General features: G+C 39.7%; 2 protein-coding genes across 2 annotated transcripts; one reads left to right on the top strand and one right to left on the bottom strand.

The window, feature by feature from the left end:
* Positions 1 to 1700: 1700 nt before the first annotated feature.
* Positions 1701 to 9710, bottom strand: lrrc73 (leucine rich repeat containing 73). The gene is made up of 7 exons (XM_069658906.1): positions 9570 to 9710; positions 8101 to 8409; positions 7815 to 7975; positions 6586 to 6708; positions 5650 to 5750; positions 4272 to 4518; positions 1701 to 2087 (listed from the first exon to the last, which is right to left on the bottom strand). Exons 2-7 carry the CDS (start codon positions 8370 to 8372, stop codon positions 2017 to 2019), a joined length of 975 nt encoding a protein of 324 aa, XP_069515007.1. The 5' UTR covers positions 8373 to 8409; positions 9570 to 9710; the 3' UTR covers positions 1701 to 2016.
* A 4235-nt stretch (positions 9711 to 13945) lies between these two features.
* Positions 13946 to 16800, top strand: LOC138588912 (calcium homeostasis modulator protein 2-like). The gene is made up of 3 exons (XM_069659164.1): positions 13946 to 14081; positions 14236 to 14854; positions 15942 to 16800. The coding sequence occupies exons 2-3, from the start codon at positions 14303 to 14305 to the stop codon at positions 16353 to 16355; spliced, it is 966 nt and encodes a 321-aa protein (XP_069515265.1). The 5' UTR covers positions 13946 to 14081; positions 14236 to 14302; the 3' UTR covers positions 16356 to 16800.
* Positions 16801 to 17325: the final 525 nt, after the last annotated feature.

Here is a 17325-nt window from a genome sequence, read left to right as displayed (position 1 = left end):
CAACAACAGGCCTGAAAAGTTCATTGTCACGGCAGCCAAAATGTCCGTTGGAAATTATTTTCATCATAAAACATCATAATTCAGAGCATATTGTTTATGTATTTGCAGCTTTTCAGCTGTTGTATTTGTTGTGCTGTTTTTTAAATTTGCACATTTTCTGTATTTGAAGCTCATTTATAGGTACTATAGAAGAAGTACTTAGATCTTGTACCTGTAAGTAGTAATACGACATTGTACAAATACTCTGTTATGACTTAAAGACCTGAAGTTGTATTATATATTTTGTAAAATTATTCGTGGATCTTCTTAATGAAGTCTAAAATGCACAGCCTTGCTAGATTGTCAGACTGTGTGTTCTGAATGTATTGAAGGTGTTATTTCACCTTTCTCTGTAGCATTTTCCTTTGAGATGCAGTTTCTCTATCATAATTCTCCACTGGTTCTTGGGGTCGACAGTCAGCTCATCAAACTGCCAAACCATGACCAAACCCCAGCCCGCCGCTTGACACCTGATCACTACAGGAAGTCAGACAGCCCAGAATAACCTGAAGCCACAGTCAGTTCCTGCAGCTTCATCAGGAACGAGGAGATGGAGTTACCGGCAGCGGCGACAGGGATCTGATCACAAAGCTGCTTCCTCATTTCTATTCAGACTTATATCACCTGCAGGCTGAAAATATGACTGACAGTTGGAAAAATGCAGCATTATAGATCTCCATCATTCCTCTACACTGCTTTACTACAGTGACAATCTGACAACTGCACCTGTCATAGAAACACACGAGTAGCTTAATGGTTTTAACCTTAATGATGATTATTTATTATCCTAGAAAGAAACTGATATTTTCCTCAAAACATTTTAAAACTTAAACAATTTAAAGCAGAGCTGCCTGGTGGTGCAGCTGTTAGCACTGTCGCCTCACAGCTGAAAGGTTTCTGGTTCGGACGTACGGGGCCTTTCTGTATGGGGTTTGCATGTTCTCTCCCGCGCATTCGTGGGTTTCCTCTGGGTACCCCGTTGTACCCCCCTGGTCCAAAAGCTAGAGATTACTAAATTTAACTAGCATGAATGGTTGTTTGTCTCTACATATCAGCCCTTTGATTGAGTCCTGGTGTACCCTGCCTCTTTGACTGTAGATATCATATTTAAATTTTTTATATGGAAGAAGATTTGTGAATGTTTGCCCAACAGTGAAGTAACACTGTTTTACAAAGTCAAAATATAGAGCTTGAGTTAAGACTTGTTAACATCATTTAAAATATGTAAAAAAACAACAACAACATCATACTTAATTTATATTACATTTTTTATTTAAAAATGTTATAAATTATATTTGTGTATGGGACATTTGCAATTTTTAGGTCGAGAGTTATGCTAAGTTAAAGCTAGCTGTGTTAGCCACTGCCTTAGCTAGAATAATTAACTTAAAACACAATACTTCTAAAACAAACTGCAAATGGACAGAAAGCTAAAATAACACATTTTCCAATGCTTTGTCCCTTAATGTTTAACTACTTCATTACGACAGTTCACTCATATTTAGCTGTTAATTATGTTGCATTATCTTTGCAATTCCTTAAAAATAGTCCACCACTTTCATATTGTGCTTTAGCTAACGTCTTTAGCAGAGCTAGTTTGATAAGTGACAGCAAATAATGAATGAGACTCAACATTTCTTACGAAGCTGTAAACTGTTTATTATTGGGACATCAGAGCAGCAGAACAAACCATCAGAACGTACATTCATCAGAAACACACTGTACATCCGCTGAACATACACCTGTCTAAAAGTCACTTGGTGTGTTAAGGTTTTGTGCCGACACTCACTCCGTTCTATGTACAGGTGCTACATCAAACCATGCAGAGCATGTGATTGGCTGCTAGCTATCAGGTGATCTAACAACCAAGAGAAGTGCAGTGCAAAGAAACAAACCAGGAACATTCAAATCAGACAAATGAAAATAAAATAAGGTGAAATATAGTTTGACAGGATGTGGGTGTGTTTGTGGGAGGGGTCACATCTCAGTCTCAGCCAATAAGCTCTCACCTAGACCTGATGTCAGCAAGACCATCTGGGGGCTGGAGTCTGTAGGGTTAAAGAACGACACATTTAGAGCTTCACACCAGATTTAAATGAACAGACCTCCAAGTCTGATCTTTTTTTTTAAACTAATGTTCAGTTATTAGATTAATTTCCTTTCACCAGAGTTTCACTGGTTTCAGATAATTACTGTTTAAATAGCCGGCATAGAGATAATCCATCACAACCAATGTTCAGCAGGCTATTATATTTTAAAAACAAAGTTGAAAGAAAATTTGGAGCTTCTGCTGTTATACCAAAGTAAATTTAAAAAAAAGTTATATTTGTTATGAGTTTTATAGATGCTGGTAGGTGGCTAATCAGCTTCTGGCTGTAGCTTCAGACATGATATTAGTATCAAACATCTTAGTTCCAACAAGAAAGAGTTACTGAAGTTCTATCCATTAGGTTAAAGGAAATCAATCTTAAAACTGAATTTTACACCTTTTGAATTCACATTATTTCTAGTACATTGACAAATCAAGAAGATTCAGTGTTTCCTCTGTATTCATTCATTAAAATTAAATCTTTAAGAAGTGTTCAACATTATTGAACTACAGTGAGCTGTCCTGTTAAAAAAACGAAGGAAGTAATTTAAGCTTTATAACAGTGTGTTACCATGCAGTTTTATTAAAGCTCTTCTGCCAGAGTACAAACTGCTCCTCGATAGAGAAAGGATTTTCACACGGTTAGACTGTTGGACTTCATATTGGTACAGCTATCAGCAGCACAGTTAGAAATCAAGCTAAACCTACAAGCATGCTAAATAACCCTTACCAAGCTTCTTGCTTTTGTTTCTCCTCTTTAATACCTTTTTTATTAAAAGGAAAAATAACCATTCCAAAACACAAAAGGCCAGTAGGAATAGAGTGCAGGTATTGTAACTGACGTGCAGGTCAGCATGTTAGCAGTATTTGCTTACAGTTTGGTTTCTCCTTGCACTGTTTCGCCTCTCAACTTTGTGTGCTCTGGTGCCCCGTGGCATACAGCTTGTGTCCTTTGTATTTTTTTTTGCCCCTGCTCCCCAAACAGCCAAGTATGCCACTATGTGTTATGAAAGAGATATAGGGGAGAGAAAGACCTTACAGTATGCTAGCTAGCTAGCTTGGATGCTAACATTGATCACAGTTTAAAGATGTAGCTGTTTGATGTCTCTCTGTCTAACTGTACATAAACCCTGTCTCTGTTGAGGAACAGCTCACTCTCTGACCAGCTAATGAGCTACAACAAACTCCCTCCATTTTGTTTTACACAGAGTTTATCAGAATACTGATTTCACCAGTTTTGCAGTTTTAAATGCTGAATTGACAGGACATAAGGACAATATATTCAGTTCTGTAACCTGCTCTAAACCAGGACCTAGACCATATCTTTAGCCCACTTAGCTGCATGGAATCACAGAGCAACCACAGAAGAAGAGCATCATTGATTATTCATTTATAGGAATGAGAATACAGAATATATTCTTTACTACCTGGAAATAGATGAACAGTTTAACCAGATTCACATTTAGACCTCTATTATACAGAACACAAAACATCCTACTGTCACTGAGGACACCTAGAACCAGAGAACAACTGGGACAGAACCAGGCTAAAGCTGGGTCCGGTGGGACAGACAGGGTCATTATGGATCGACTTGGACATAACCAGTTATACTAGGTCAAGTGAAACAGAATCCGGCCAAAATGTATATGTGACAGACTAGGCTAATACTGGGCACAGCTCGGACAGACCAGGGTCATACTGGGCTGAACTGGGACATGACCAAGCTGATGTGGAAATAGTATTAGTTCATGTAAAACTAGACCACTGACACCAGAATGGAACGAGGCAAGTAGAACCAATATGTTACGCTGTACCAGTAGAACCAGTGATAGACAGTATCATATGTATGTATCTTACACCAGTACAGCCAGTAAGGTAAACAATACCAATAGAACCAGTATGGCACACCAAACCAATAGAACCAGTATTGGCTCTTGCACCAGTGGAGCCACTATGATAAACAGTATCAGCAGAACCAGTATTATATATTGAAAGGTAACCTTAGTTCAATACTTCAGTACTGGTTCTATAGGCCCACATGTTTTGTGCAGTCTGAACCAATCCTGCTGTCTTTGAGGGAACAGTATGGAGAGTAAGGTTGGTCAGTCTAGAGATGAGGACAGGGAGAGTGTTCAGCCCTTACTGCTGTGTGGAAGCCAGGCGGGAGGCTGGTACTTGTCTCTGATTGGCTGGTACTTGTCTCTGATTGGAAGCAGGGCGCTGCTTGAGGCTGGACCGGACTGGAGGGGCGGGGCTTCTCTGTCGTCATCGTCCTCTCCTTCAGAAAGCAGGTCACAGATCTGCTGCTGCAGCTCAGGACTGATGTCGTTTTCTGCCAGGACCAGAACACGCAGACTGGTCGGGTAGTTCTCTACCATGTCCAAGAACACCTGCATTCAAAACATCACACTAAACTTTATTAATACAAAATGGTTAAAACATTAAAGAGTAACTCAGAAGCACATGTGGCATGGCAGCAGTGGCCTCAACCAGCTGTGATGTAACATGCTACTATATTACAAAGCTACCTCACAGCTGGAAGGATTATTAGACCAGGTGCAGTCACACAAAACAGAGCTGCTGGTTCTGCTCCCTGTGATATTTTTAAATTACATTTTTGTCTGGATAAAGTTGGCGGTAAAGACTTAACAGACTGTTGGTAGACTGTCACAAGGCAACCTGGAACAGTTCAGATCTCTTTCAGGTGCCAGACTTTACTGATAAACTCACTTTAATCAGATCACAGCAGGCAGGCTTTCACAGATAAGATCATTTCAGCAAATGACTGTCTGTTCTGCTGTTGAGTTGCGAGACAAAGATCGATTCCTAAAACCATTCTAGCTTTAGAAACACAAGTAGAATGGACTGTTTACTTTGTCACTCTGACTCAAAACACAACAAAATAGCAATCACAGAGTGTTCTTTTGTCTCTGTTAGGACCGACTGGATTTATGTTTCTTGTCTCCTTCACACTCACAGTTCTGCCTTCAAGTTTGGTAACATGAAGCTTTACATCTGAAACTGACAGCTGATTAGTCAGAAAGATGAGCTAATGTCACGTTCACAACTAAACTGTACTGTATATCAGCACTGTGGAAATCAAGCAGTGAACTGCAGCTTGTTTATATATTAAAATGTACACATCACACTATAGGGGCTCCTTGATTAAAATATTTGAGACACAATATAAATTCTTAAAATATCTAAATTCAGTGAACATTGAGATTTAAATAAAGTCAATCATACTGTATCAAAGATTCAATTATTATGTAAGTGAGATGATACCTTCATGATACCAGTTATTATCAATAAACCAGGATCAGAAATATAAAAAATTAAAACATGTCTGTTTGGTATCAGTGTTGTAGGATTGTCAGATCAATGTCTCCCCCTTCTGGACACACACCTGAATGACTGAATACTGAGAACACCACATTGAAACTGATGATGAAACAGAGGAATAGTGACATGTAGAAATAGAAGGAGAAGGGGAAGAGAGATGTGCAGTGTGACTGGTCAACCTGTGCTGACTGGTTGGTCAATCCAGTTCCTTCCAGGTCCAGCACCTCCAGAGTTCTGCTGGATGCCACGGCAACTGCTAGCATCCCAGCGATCCGATCACCTTGACACAGAACCAGAGCCCTCAAAACTACTACCTAGTTTCAAACTAGATATGTTTTAAAACAGGTTGCAACATTATTATTGAACAAAAGCCTTAGCTAGTAGACTTTTGTAATCTGTTTTCAAGAAACATCAGAAGACGTTAGACCTCTGTCCAATCAGGAGCAACCAGCTACGTAAACAGGAAGTCACTGTAGCATCACAAGCTAGCACAACTTCAAAACATGACTGTTTTGGAGTCTTTATGTAGTTTTTTGTGTTAATTCAATCATATCTTCCATACTGAGATGCTCCTCACTCTAAACAGCTTAGACATTAGCATTCTAATGTAAACCCTGTTAGTTAGCTACACAACTGTTACACCTGGCAGATAGAGGCTGTAAATATAAAGTCACATTTTATCTCTGCGTCATAACTAATTTCTGAGCTGTAACCTGCTTTGATTAAGTGATGCTAAACTCCACCCTGTAAACCATGATGTAACTAACCATGAGGCTTAGCTAACAGCTGCTGACAGCAGATCCTGGAACACATAGATCTAAATATTGATTTGTTAATAATTTATGAACTAACTAACTAACTAATATTTTCAAGAAAAAACAAAAATGTTGATTCCTCTCTGAGAATCCATTGACACATTTGTTGTTTATGTCAAAGGAGTACATTACATTGACTGACAGTCATTACTCAGGGACTTAATGCAATATTATTATCTAACCCCATACCAACCCTTACCTTTACAAAAGACAGATTGTATCCCTAAAATGTAAAAGTGTAGCTTCACTGTATCATTAGTGTTGTATAAACGTGTTGCAGTACTGAAGTGGTGCTGTTACCCAGTGGGTTGTAGTCCAGGTTGAGCACCCGAAGCTGTGAGCTGTGAGCCACGGCAATGGCGAGTCGAGCCCAGCCTTTGGAGCTGATTCCTGGGTTAGCACTTAGAGTCAGCTCCTTCAGACCTGCAGACATCCAGAAACACATCTACACTTAAGAATATTGACTTTTTCTTTCAGTGGAAAAAACCTTTCACTTAATGCCTGACCTATATTATTAATTCCCTACGCCTCTGTCCAAGAACAACAACAGAGTTTAGGAGATAGTAAACTTTATATCCGTTAAATTCAGAAAATTTGATCTTTTATATTTATTTGTGTGACCAGAGGTCTGTTTAAACTCAGTGATGAATAAAATCTTTTTTTTTTATCCTAATGTTTATAATGTAACTATCTCCTCCTAATGATTTGAAAGTAAAGAGTTCAATCCTCCTGATTCCTTCAGCGTGTGGTGGCAGTATGTGGACATCCGAGCTGATGAATTCAGGTTATCTGAGCCTGAAATAACAGAGTCCCGGGAGTAACAACGTCCTCTGCGCTTTATTGAATAGCTGTCCAGTTCCCTTAGACTGCAGACGTTTCATCAGACTGGCTGCTCAGTTACAGTCTCATTTATATGGACTACTGTGAAAACATGGTTTTCAACTTTTCAATGTTCCCTAAACACAGCTCTTGTGACACAGCTGTTACCCAGTCTGTTATTGGTCAACAGTGAAAACGTGTGTCAGGCGGGTTACTGAAGGTAACAGGTGTACTTTCAGGTAACTGCAGTCGTGTAATATGTTGGGGATGTGACAGATGGTGGATTCACTTCACCTGTAGGCACAATATTTCTATTACTTCATTTATCAATACTGTTTTTTATCTCTTTGTTCTTGTTAGATGTCAGGATGTTGCTAGGATGTCAAGAGTGAATTCCAAGGCCCTTAGAGAGGTTGCACACCTACATACCAACAATTGCTACCGGGGTCATTGTGTTGCTGTGGGTTGTTGGTAGTTTGTTCAAGGTCACCATGGGATGACTGTGTGGTTTTTATGTGTTGAGTGTTTATGGGAGGAGGATCTATAGTGTACGACAGTAATACAAGGTGGTGTTCATGTTGTTGTAGAGTTGTAGTAGTTTTGAAGATTTTTTTCCCAAATACCTTGTATAGCCGGGATCCACTCAGGGAGAGAGTAGAAACATGTTTGAAAGTCAGATCTAAACCTAGTGTTTTTCAGGTGTTTGTTACCTGACTTTGCTCCATCAGGCGGCAGCATCCCACAGATCAGAGCCAGCGCCTCATCTCCGAGCATGCAGTCTCCCAGATCCAGACAGACCAGCGTAGGGTGGGTCGACAGGGCAGAGTTCAAGGTTACCAGGCCAGCGTCCAACAGTGGGCTGCCATGGAGACTGGAGGGGGCAGAGACGGCATCTTACAAAACACTCACATTGTGAGTAGCACTTTTATAAATTGCCATTGAGAAGAGTTTTTGGTTTATTTAGAAGTCGTAAAACAAACAGTTGTCTATACTTACAACAGGGTCTGCAGGGACCGGTTGGTCTTCAGGGCATCAGCTAGGTGTCGTGTCCGGCTGATGCTGGAGACAACGCCCAGGTTGAGGTTTAGCTGAGCGAGAGAGTGTGACTCTGCGACGCTCCGGCAGACACGACCAAAGTCACGGTCCGATAGCTGGCAGCCGCGGACAGACAGCAGCCGAACGCTGTCCTCCTTCAGACTCTCACAGATATCCTGAACCTCAGCCGCCGACAGCAGCTCCCCCGTGATCTGGATGGAGGCCGGCAGCATCCTGGACAGGACTGGGAGCACTGGGAACACTGGACAACTGGAGATACAAGAAGGGAAAAAACAAGGTGTCAGACACTGAAAAGGATAAAAGACAAATCCAAAAGCCAGGTACTGAACTGAGCTCTCCTATTAATGTTCCAGGAAATGTAACCATAAGCTGTCGTGATATCACTTCATGTCCAGTCTTTTTTTCACTAGCTTCTGTGATTATTCACTAACTCTCATTGAGAATTGCTGTAAATCAAACAACCATTAGCTTGTTAGAATTAAAACTTTTTATATTAATAAAAGTAAAGTTTGTGAGTGTTATATTAACACAGACAGCACCAGCTGAAGACTCTGAGCATCTGGGTGGAGAAATATCAGATAATTTAGATTATAAAATTATCATCTTTAATCATCTTCAAAGTCCCACCCCTCCATAGTTACTGTTGCTACGCCTGTCACTTTACAACCATAATAGAAATGTTATACACAAAAATGTAGATAGGAAAATTACTACTTCTTGAAGACATGGGTTGCCTAGCAAACTGGTAGCAACAACAACACTCAAGACATTCACTGCACCTAGCTGTCATTCAACGGGAAATACTTAAAGACTACCCCTGACACTACAAAATCTTGCTTTTACACATCAGTTTGTGTTGAAACTAACATATAAAACACGTCAATCAGTGAGCTTTAGAGGTGCTGGGGGTGTAGTTAGATGAGGTTAGCTGTTGCCCCAAGTTCCCAGTCCCAGTAGTCTGGAAACGTCACCCTTCTCTGTTATGAGACTAATATCTATTGTAGAAAGAGTAAGGAAAGAGTATAGACTGCATCTGTGGTGGTTGTCAATTACTTTATCATTGATCACATTGATAAACGACATAGGAGAGGAGGAGATCAATTGTTGATCAGTTTCTCTCCGTGATCAATAGAGTTGGCCCCTGTAGTAATCCAGACTGTGAAGGAAGGCAGTCAATTGTCTATCAGTTATCAACATGTGCTGACCATGATGGGACGGGTCAGCTGATCAGTTTCAGATGATTGATCAATATGTTTCATACGCACGCACACCAGAGCTAATCAATTATCAATTAATTGTCAATTAATTAAAGTGTTATGAGCAGGAGCTGGAACCGATCAACTGATCGGACTAAACAACTACTCCATCCTGCATTGGCCTCTGATAGATGGTTTATTAAGCATATGAACCTGATAAAGGATCGATCAGCTCACGCAGGGAGGATCGGCACTTTCACACGGTGATGTCATCATTAGCTGCTCCGATGCCTCTGATCCAGCCGCAGGCCACGCGCCGGTTGTGATTCACCGCGGCGGACATTGGATTCGATCGATCCCTGTATTTATTGATTGGGTTTGATCAGCAGCTGAGAGGTCGGATGCGAAGCGACGGAGCGGGAGGTCGGTATACAGGCGCCGGACAGGGGAGTCGGTCTTTCGGTCGGTGTGAGCTCGATGAGTCCCGGTGTGTTTCTGCAGGTGACAGTTACTATGAGAACCAGAGAGAAGAGGAGATGAAAGGAGAGAGGGCTCACTTCAACCTGTTTTCCGGGACCAAAGAGAGGACAGACTTTACGTCAGTGAGGGATGTGATCAGTGACTGTACACCGGTAACAAATATTGTTAAACAGATTATAAAACTACTAATTATTTTAATTTAATTAATTACAAAACTATATATGTGAGGGTGGAAATCATTTACGTTTATTTTAATCGTATTAGGCTAATCCTTTTCCTAATCCGGAAATAATGATAAATAAATACAAATACAAGGACTGCGAAAAGGTATATTGTTTGATTTTAACTGTTTGAATTCACATTTTATTAATCCTTTAAAAAATATAAACAAAAATATTTGGGGAAAAAAGTTTAAAATAAAAACATAGACGGGCGGCAAAAAAAAAGGAAATTCTGAAAAGAGTGACACTTCACGTGCAACAGACGATCTCTACAACTTTTACGTCACATCTTGCTAAGCCTCGTTTTGATCCCCCTCAGTCTGTGTTGTCACGTGCAATAACACTGAGATCATTTCTGTTTATTAATGGTTGCTGTTATTGATGAATGATCAGAAGCTGCACTTGCTCGTTCAGGTCGTGTCTGTCCTGATCACACCAACAAATCACCTAAAACAACTTCCGGTCCTTCTTTTAAAAATAAGAGTCTGAACGTGATGCTTTCTTTAATACAGCTATCAGTGTTGTGTCTTTTGTTTTTTAGGGGGGAAAAGGCATATTTTTGCCTGGTTCAGTGGTTAAAGAAGTCCCTTCATACAGTGGGGTTTAAAAAGATACACTTTACAACCTGAAGTTATAGCTGGAGGTGCACTTGTACACGTTAATATAATTAACACACCCCTCTAGAGATAGTAATAGAAATGTATGTTTTTTTTTATCTGGAAGACGATCCCTAAAGGACAATTGGAACCTGTAAACAGTTTAATAGTATGTGACAATTTTATTAATTAAAAATAAGCTAAACATGTGTTATTTTCATACTTTTATTCAATGGCTTTATTTCTTGTGAAATGTTATAATGTACATTGTACACCTTTGTACTTGTACTTGTCATAATATAACTATTTCTTGTAGGCCTACTTGTAATTTATATTTCCATTTATGTTTTAAAACATAATTGCTGCCTGGATTACATTCATTGGTAACCATCTTTTCCAGAAATAGGTGTATGAGGCTATAATGGTAGCAAAACTATCTAAGTGGAGAGTTGTTTACCTGTATCTCAATCTGTGTAAGTCTTAAGTTGTGATTTGTGTGTAAACAGGATTCTGCATTTGTGTATTCAAATTCAGAGTGTGTGTAATCAGATTAGTTAATGTGTAAAAAACAAAAACAAATCTTTAGTTAGAGTCTCTTGTAGTATATAGAGATTCAAATTTTTACTCAAACTATAAAAGTGTACATCATCTGTAAATATGAAGACAAACCTGTAAGAATAAAAAAACCCTCGCTGTTCTTAGTTGCAGCGGAAATGCTGTCATGTTTTATCATGAATTCAGATATCAAGCATTTTAGTTTTAATAATAGCTAGTCAGCTGGCAGAGGACGCACCCTTATTTTTGAAATATGTTGGGCAGGTTCTTAAAGCTATTCAGATTATACAATAGATTTATTTTCCAAAGCTTCTACAACTGAATTTGAGAAATTGTGAATCATTAGCTTTAGAATACTGCCATCTTGTGGCAGCATACAGTAGCCTATCATTGCTGAAACTGGTGTAAAATCCTGAGACAAAGAATAAGGTCATATTACAAGTTTAGAGAGGTGTGTAAACAGAGATCTTTCTATTTTTGGTCACATTTCTTTATTTTAAAAAAAAGCTGCATTTCTGCAGCATCTTCTCTTCCCTTATCTAAAAAATATATTTCATGAAAGCAACCATTGTAAAGGATTAAGAAGAAAGTTTATTTACAGGCCTTTGATTTTGGAACCTCTAAGACCAAAAGGTTAAGATCCTAATAAACAACAGCACTTAGTATTGTATTTTCAGGGGAGGTGTTAAAGAGATTCGTGGTACTCATTTTTTTTTTTACATTGTGACTTTCTTGGCCATCAATTACCTATCAAATTATCCTCATTCACTCACAAGAGCTGTTATATTAAAACTACAAACACAATTTGAGGGACATGATTTCTCAGGTAAGTTTTTGCCCAAAATCAATCTGTAGTGTCTTTACAAATGTTTTGCCTCCTATTCAATTGAGAAGGGAGGCATCTCGTACCTTTTTACAGTCTACTTTAAATAAAATACATATTCAATACAGAAACGTACCTTCATCCCTATGCAAATATATATATATATTATTTTATTTGGAATTAAATATTAAGGTTTGCCAGGTCTTTATTGCACCTTGCAAGTTTTTCCATCATTGTTTATTTTACAGAGATGAAAAATGGATGTCTGTGTTACTATATAAAGCAACATGTATATGCAGACTGTGCATGAAGAACTTTGTCAAGCTCCTAACCAAATATGTATCTTTGTTTTGTTTACTGAATATCAGAACCAGAATCAGAATCAGAAATACTTTATTTTTCTCTGGGGGGAAATTTGAGCGTTACAGTTGCTCTGACACAGAGGGAAGCATGGAGAAATAAATGGCACAAAAGTAGAAGTAAGAAATATGTCAAATATGTGCATTATATAAGCAATAAACAAGAAATAAATGCTGAGAATTGGATCTATGGTGATTTAAATATGAGTGTCGGAATTAAATATAATTGCCAGAATAAAGTTAAATAAGAGTTACGATGCAAACAAGAGTTATTTACAAAAGAACAGAATAAGGCAGTATTTACTTATTGCACAGTTTAATTATGGCACAATTATCCAGCTTATGTACAGTAAGAGTTCAGTGAACAATTTAATGTGGTGTCTTAGTGTCAGAGGGTCAGAGGGAGTTTGATGGCTACAGGCAGGAATGACTTCCTGTGGTGCTCTGTGGTGCACCTCAGGGGAATGAGTCTGTCACTGAACGTGCTCCTGTGCTTAACCAGCACATCACGGAGTGGGTGGGAGACATTGTCCAAGATAACACACAACTAGGATAGCATCCTCCTCTCTGACACCACCATCAGAGAGTCCAGCTCCACCCCGACCGCGTAACTGGCCTTGCAGATAAGTTTGTTCAGTCTGTTGGCGTCAGCTATCCTCAGCCTGCTGCCCCAGCACTCAACAGCAAACAGGAAAGCACCAGCCACCACAGACTCACAGAACATCCTCAGCATCATCCTGCAGATGTTAAAGGACCACAGCCTCCTCAGGAAGTAGAGCCAGCTCAGGCCCTTCTTGTTGACCGCTTCGGTGTTCTTGGCCCAGCCTAGTTTATTATCCAAGTACACTCCCAAGTATTTGACCCCATCGGATGGAAACAGGGGTCACCTCCTCAGATCCACAATTAGTTCCTATGTCTTTGCCACGTTATGATACCTATTCTGGAGTTTTTCTTAATTACCTTAAACAATAATATGTGCATTATAAAATGTGAGTTAACATTCAGTTTAAATTCAGCTGTATTAAGAGAGCAGGAGGAGACCTCAGCTACGGACAGGACAGCAAATGTTGGCTATGATGCCCTTTTAAAAATTGTCTTTCTACTGCAATGACACTGAGATGTGGCATTCTTCTGAACAGAGATGTCAGAAACACTTCAAAGAATTTAAGGTAAAATTACATACAGAGAGTTGAAAGGGCCTTCCCTGTTTACTTCTAATTGTACATGCAGACAAGCTGGCAAGGCTACCCCAAATGGCCCTATTGATGCCTCAAGCTGTGTCTATGGTCAGGTAACCCCTGCCTACAGGTTCCCTTATGTGTGGGTCTGGAACTGTGATTCATTGTGATGTGTTATTACAGCTCGGTCCCTGTGCTGCCCCTGTTGGTCGCCATATTGCTCTGTGATTTGCAACACATGTTTTCACTTACTGCCTTTTTTTTTTTTTTTCGACTGGGGAGGAAACATGAGGGTAGTTCCTGACTGTGAGTCATCACTGGTGCCCAGACCGCTCACACAGACTCAAAGTTGTTGGCAAAAGGAGGGATTTCTCTTTTCAGTCTTACATGTTTTTTTAATCGTTTTGGACTCAAGATATTTTTTGAAGTTTTTCCTGAGATATCGTTCTACTGGATGTTTATAATGGAACATCAAGGCTGAGTCTCATTCTCGCCTCAGGACACTGCCAGAGCGTGAGTTTGCATGACTGCATTTGACAGTGTCTCTTTGTTTTCAATCAAATGAAAGGATTTATTTTTAGTACTTCCTGTGTTATCAAAGCAGCGTGCTTATTTGAAACTGATTTTTTTTCTTTCTCTGTGTGTTTTTCTTTCTCTCTCTCTGCAGCCAGAAGTTTTTCTGAAGCAAACTCACAGCACTTCAGTGATACTCTCAGTAAAGACATCTTCCCAACATGGCTGCTGCTGCACTCGTCACAGAGAACTTTAAGTTTGTGTCCCTCTTTTTCAAGAGTAAAGATGTGATGATCTTCAACGGTCTGATCGCTCTAGGCACTGTGGCCAGCCAGACTGCATACAATGTGTTTGCCTTTAACTGTCCATGCTCCTCTGGGAGGAACTACCGCTATGGCCTGGCTGCCATCGGTGTTCCTGCGCTGGCCCTTTTCCTCGTAGGAATAATGATGAACAAGAGCACCTGGGATGTGTTGTCTGAATGCCGTCTCAGAAGATGCCGGAAGATGTCTGTAGCTGCAGTATTTGCACTGCTGGGAACCATCATCGGTCAAGCTGTGGTTGCTCCGCTAACCTGGGTGGTTATCTCTTTGCTGCAGGGCCAGGCGTACACATGTGCCCTCAGTGAGTTTTTTAATGCCACCACAATGGAGGGATTCCCTTCAATTCAGGGGTCAGAGGTCATGGCAAAAGTACCATGTAAAGAAAGTGTTCCAGAGGAGTTGCGCGGCTTCTGGCCTGAAATTGAGCGCCAACTGAAATATGAATCTCAGGTAGAGGTGTACTTTATGTTTTGTTTTTGTTTGATTCAGTTAGTTTAATGTGATACACACATCTCGTAATGTGCACGGCAGTCACAACAACAAGCCTGCACACTTCCTCCATGTTACCAAAATTTTAGAGAAGTAAGACCTTTTCAATACCACCTGATGACCAAAAACAATTTTAAAAATTCCAAAGAGGCAAAGAAGCTAAGCTTTTTTCAAAAGTTTGCATCTTCAGAACCCAGAGTGCTTTGAGCTGAGAGCCACAAACAGGAAGTCAGAAGGTATTCCAGGACAGACTTAAACATGGTGGTTATGAGTCATAGGGGATTTCTTTACAATAAGAGAAATGCAAAATATTACCAGCCAGAGAAGTGCAGAGGAAATGAAGTGAGCACAAAGAGGAAATGATGTATCCTCTGTAAAACACTACTTAATGTGCTCCCATTGTAGCCATGCTGTATTATCCTTTCTGTTAACTACTTATAATTATTATATGCTTGCCCTTAAAATGGACATAGATGGGTTAGAGGACAGGACTCTCAAGGCTAAAACTAGAAAATAGAAAAAAAAAAGATAAGGTAGAGCTATAGCTTTGGGACAGGTATATTTATTGCAGAGCTGCTGAAGATTTGGTTACAGGTGGGTAAACAGATGTGATGCAGAAAGGGTGAATACACTGTGGACATATTTAGACAGGACAGGAATGGTAGGTTCTGTAATGACAGGGAGATGAGTGACTGTCAGTTTGCAATAGAGAAAAAAACATGCAACAAAGAATATGAATTAGCAGTAGCCATGACAAACTGATGACCTCTCTGCCATTTAATAGTGATTATTGAAATATTGCTGCAAAAGATTTGTGATGAATTTTGATAAAACAGCCTTCCTTAATGTACTGAATGCAGCTCTGGTGTTGTCTGAGAACTTTGCAAATACAACACGGACAGTTTTAAAAACAGAACTTTTCAGAGAGATGTAAAGACAGGTAGAACAGACAAAGGTAATAATATGCAGACATCAAAGACAAATGTATCTGACCCAGTGCCTTGGATCCATAACAAGTTGTTGACTTCATGACTGTTCATCTTTTCAGCTCATAGGCTGGCTGCTGGTGGCAGGATTGGCTCTGGCAGTGTTCCTGATGCTGTGTGCGAAGCGCTGCTCTTCTCCTCTTGGCTACCAGCAGGAGGACTACTGGTCACAGTACCGAGCTCAAGAAAAGACCCTCTTCCAACGCACGGCAGCTGTGCACGCCCGCCTTCTGGCTGCAGAGAACATTAAGAGCTTCTTTGGCTTTGTAGTATTAGATAAGGAGGAGAAGGAGCAGCTGGCTGAGCATCAGAGTGCTAGTCCTATCTGTAGCACTAACTGGAACAGAGTGACTGGTGTCTATCTTTACAGGGAGAAGAACGGACTGCCTCTGTACAGTAGGCTCAACAAATGGGCCACGTACAGCCAGGAGAACAATGTGGACGCCATGGACAAAGAGATGGAGATGTTCAGCTGACAGGATTCTTTTGAAGATGGACAATGTATGGAGGACATGAGCTGCCTGAAGCAAAAATAAATAATCAAGTCAAGTCATGTAGTATTTTAATGTTGGAACAAGCAGATGCAGAATCTATATTTTCATATGTTTTCATGCATTCATGAAGGATGAAAGCAAAGTAATTTTCCAAGTTGTGTCTGCTGTACAGCTTGTTAGGAATTTGAGGCAGAAAATCTGTGTATAAGAGGTTAAAAAGCATCAAAAAAATGTATCTAAATTTGGTGTGATCCAAATTAAAAACTGTAATCAGAAAAAAAATCATCAAAATAAAAGGAGAATTGGGTTGGTAGGTCATTTTTCGGGAGTTTTTCATTGGTAAAGGAATTTAACTAGACATTGATCCCATTAACACCTGGTATTAACACGTTAACTTGATATATCTTGATATGTTTTCCATGTTTGCTGAAATGTCAACGTGTTCTGGTCAGTTCATTTACATATTCAATTTGAACTCAAAATGAGAAGAAACGGTAAAGGGAAAGCCTATTGATATCAAGTGTAAATGGGGAATAAGACTTGAATGAAACTGTATCAGATTCCTCTTAAATAGTTGGGCATGTGTTCAAAAGTTTCATTTGAGATACTGTCTGTCAAATGCCCTGCTCTAAATTCTATTTGCCAAATTCTTTGATTAAAAAACTCAAACTGCAACATGTGGTTATATCTCTATGGACTGATCCCGTACTCCATGTGTAGACCCAGGAGTCCTGATCAAATAGCATATTTAATCTTTATAAGAACGATTAGTTATGTGAAGATAAATCATGCAAACATCCTCAGTCATGTTTTTAACTCTCTTTAATTACCCTAATTACACTCAAGCATGGACACTTGAGACTGGGCCATTATGATGCCTATGTTTCTGTGCTGATACTTTATTCAATAACATGATCAGTAGTACTTGACAGTTTTCAACACTCTCTGCGAC

This window comes from Semicossyphus pulcher, unplaced genomic scaffold (genome assembly GCF_022749685.1).
Source record: "Semicossyphus pulcher isolate SPU_LCO1_2020_fin unplaced genomic scaffold, fSemPul1.0.p SCAF_12, whole genome shotgun sequence".
Lineage (NCBI taxonomy): Eukaryota > Metazoa > Chordata > Actinopteri > Labriformes > Labridae > Semicossyphus > Semicossyphus pulcher.
Note: the sequence above shows the minus strand (reverse complement) of the source record. Positions and strands in the feature narration are given on the sequence as shown.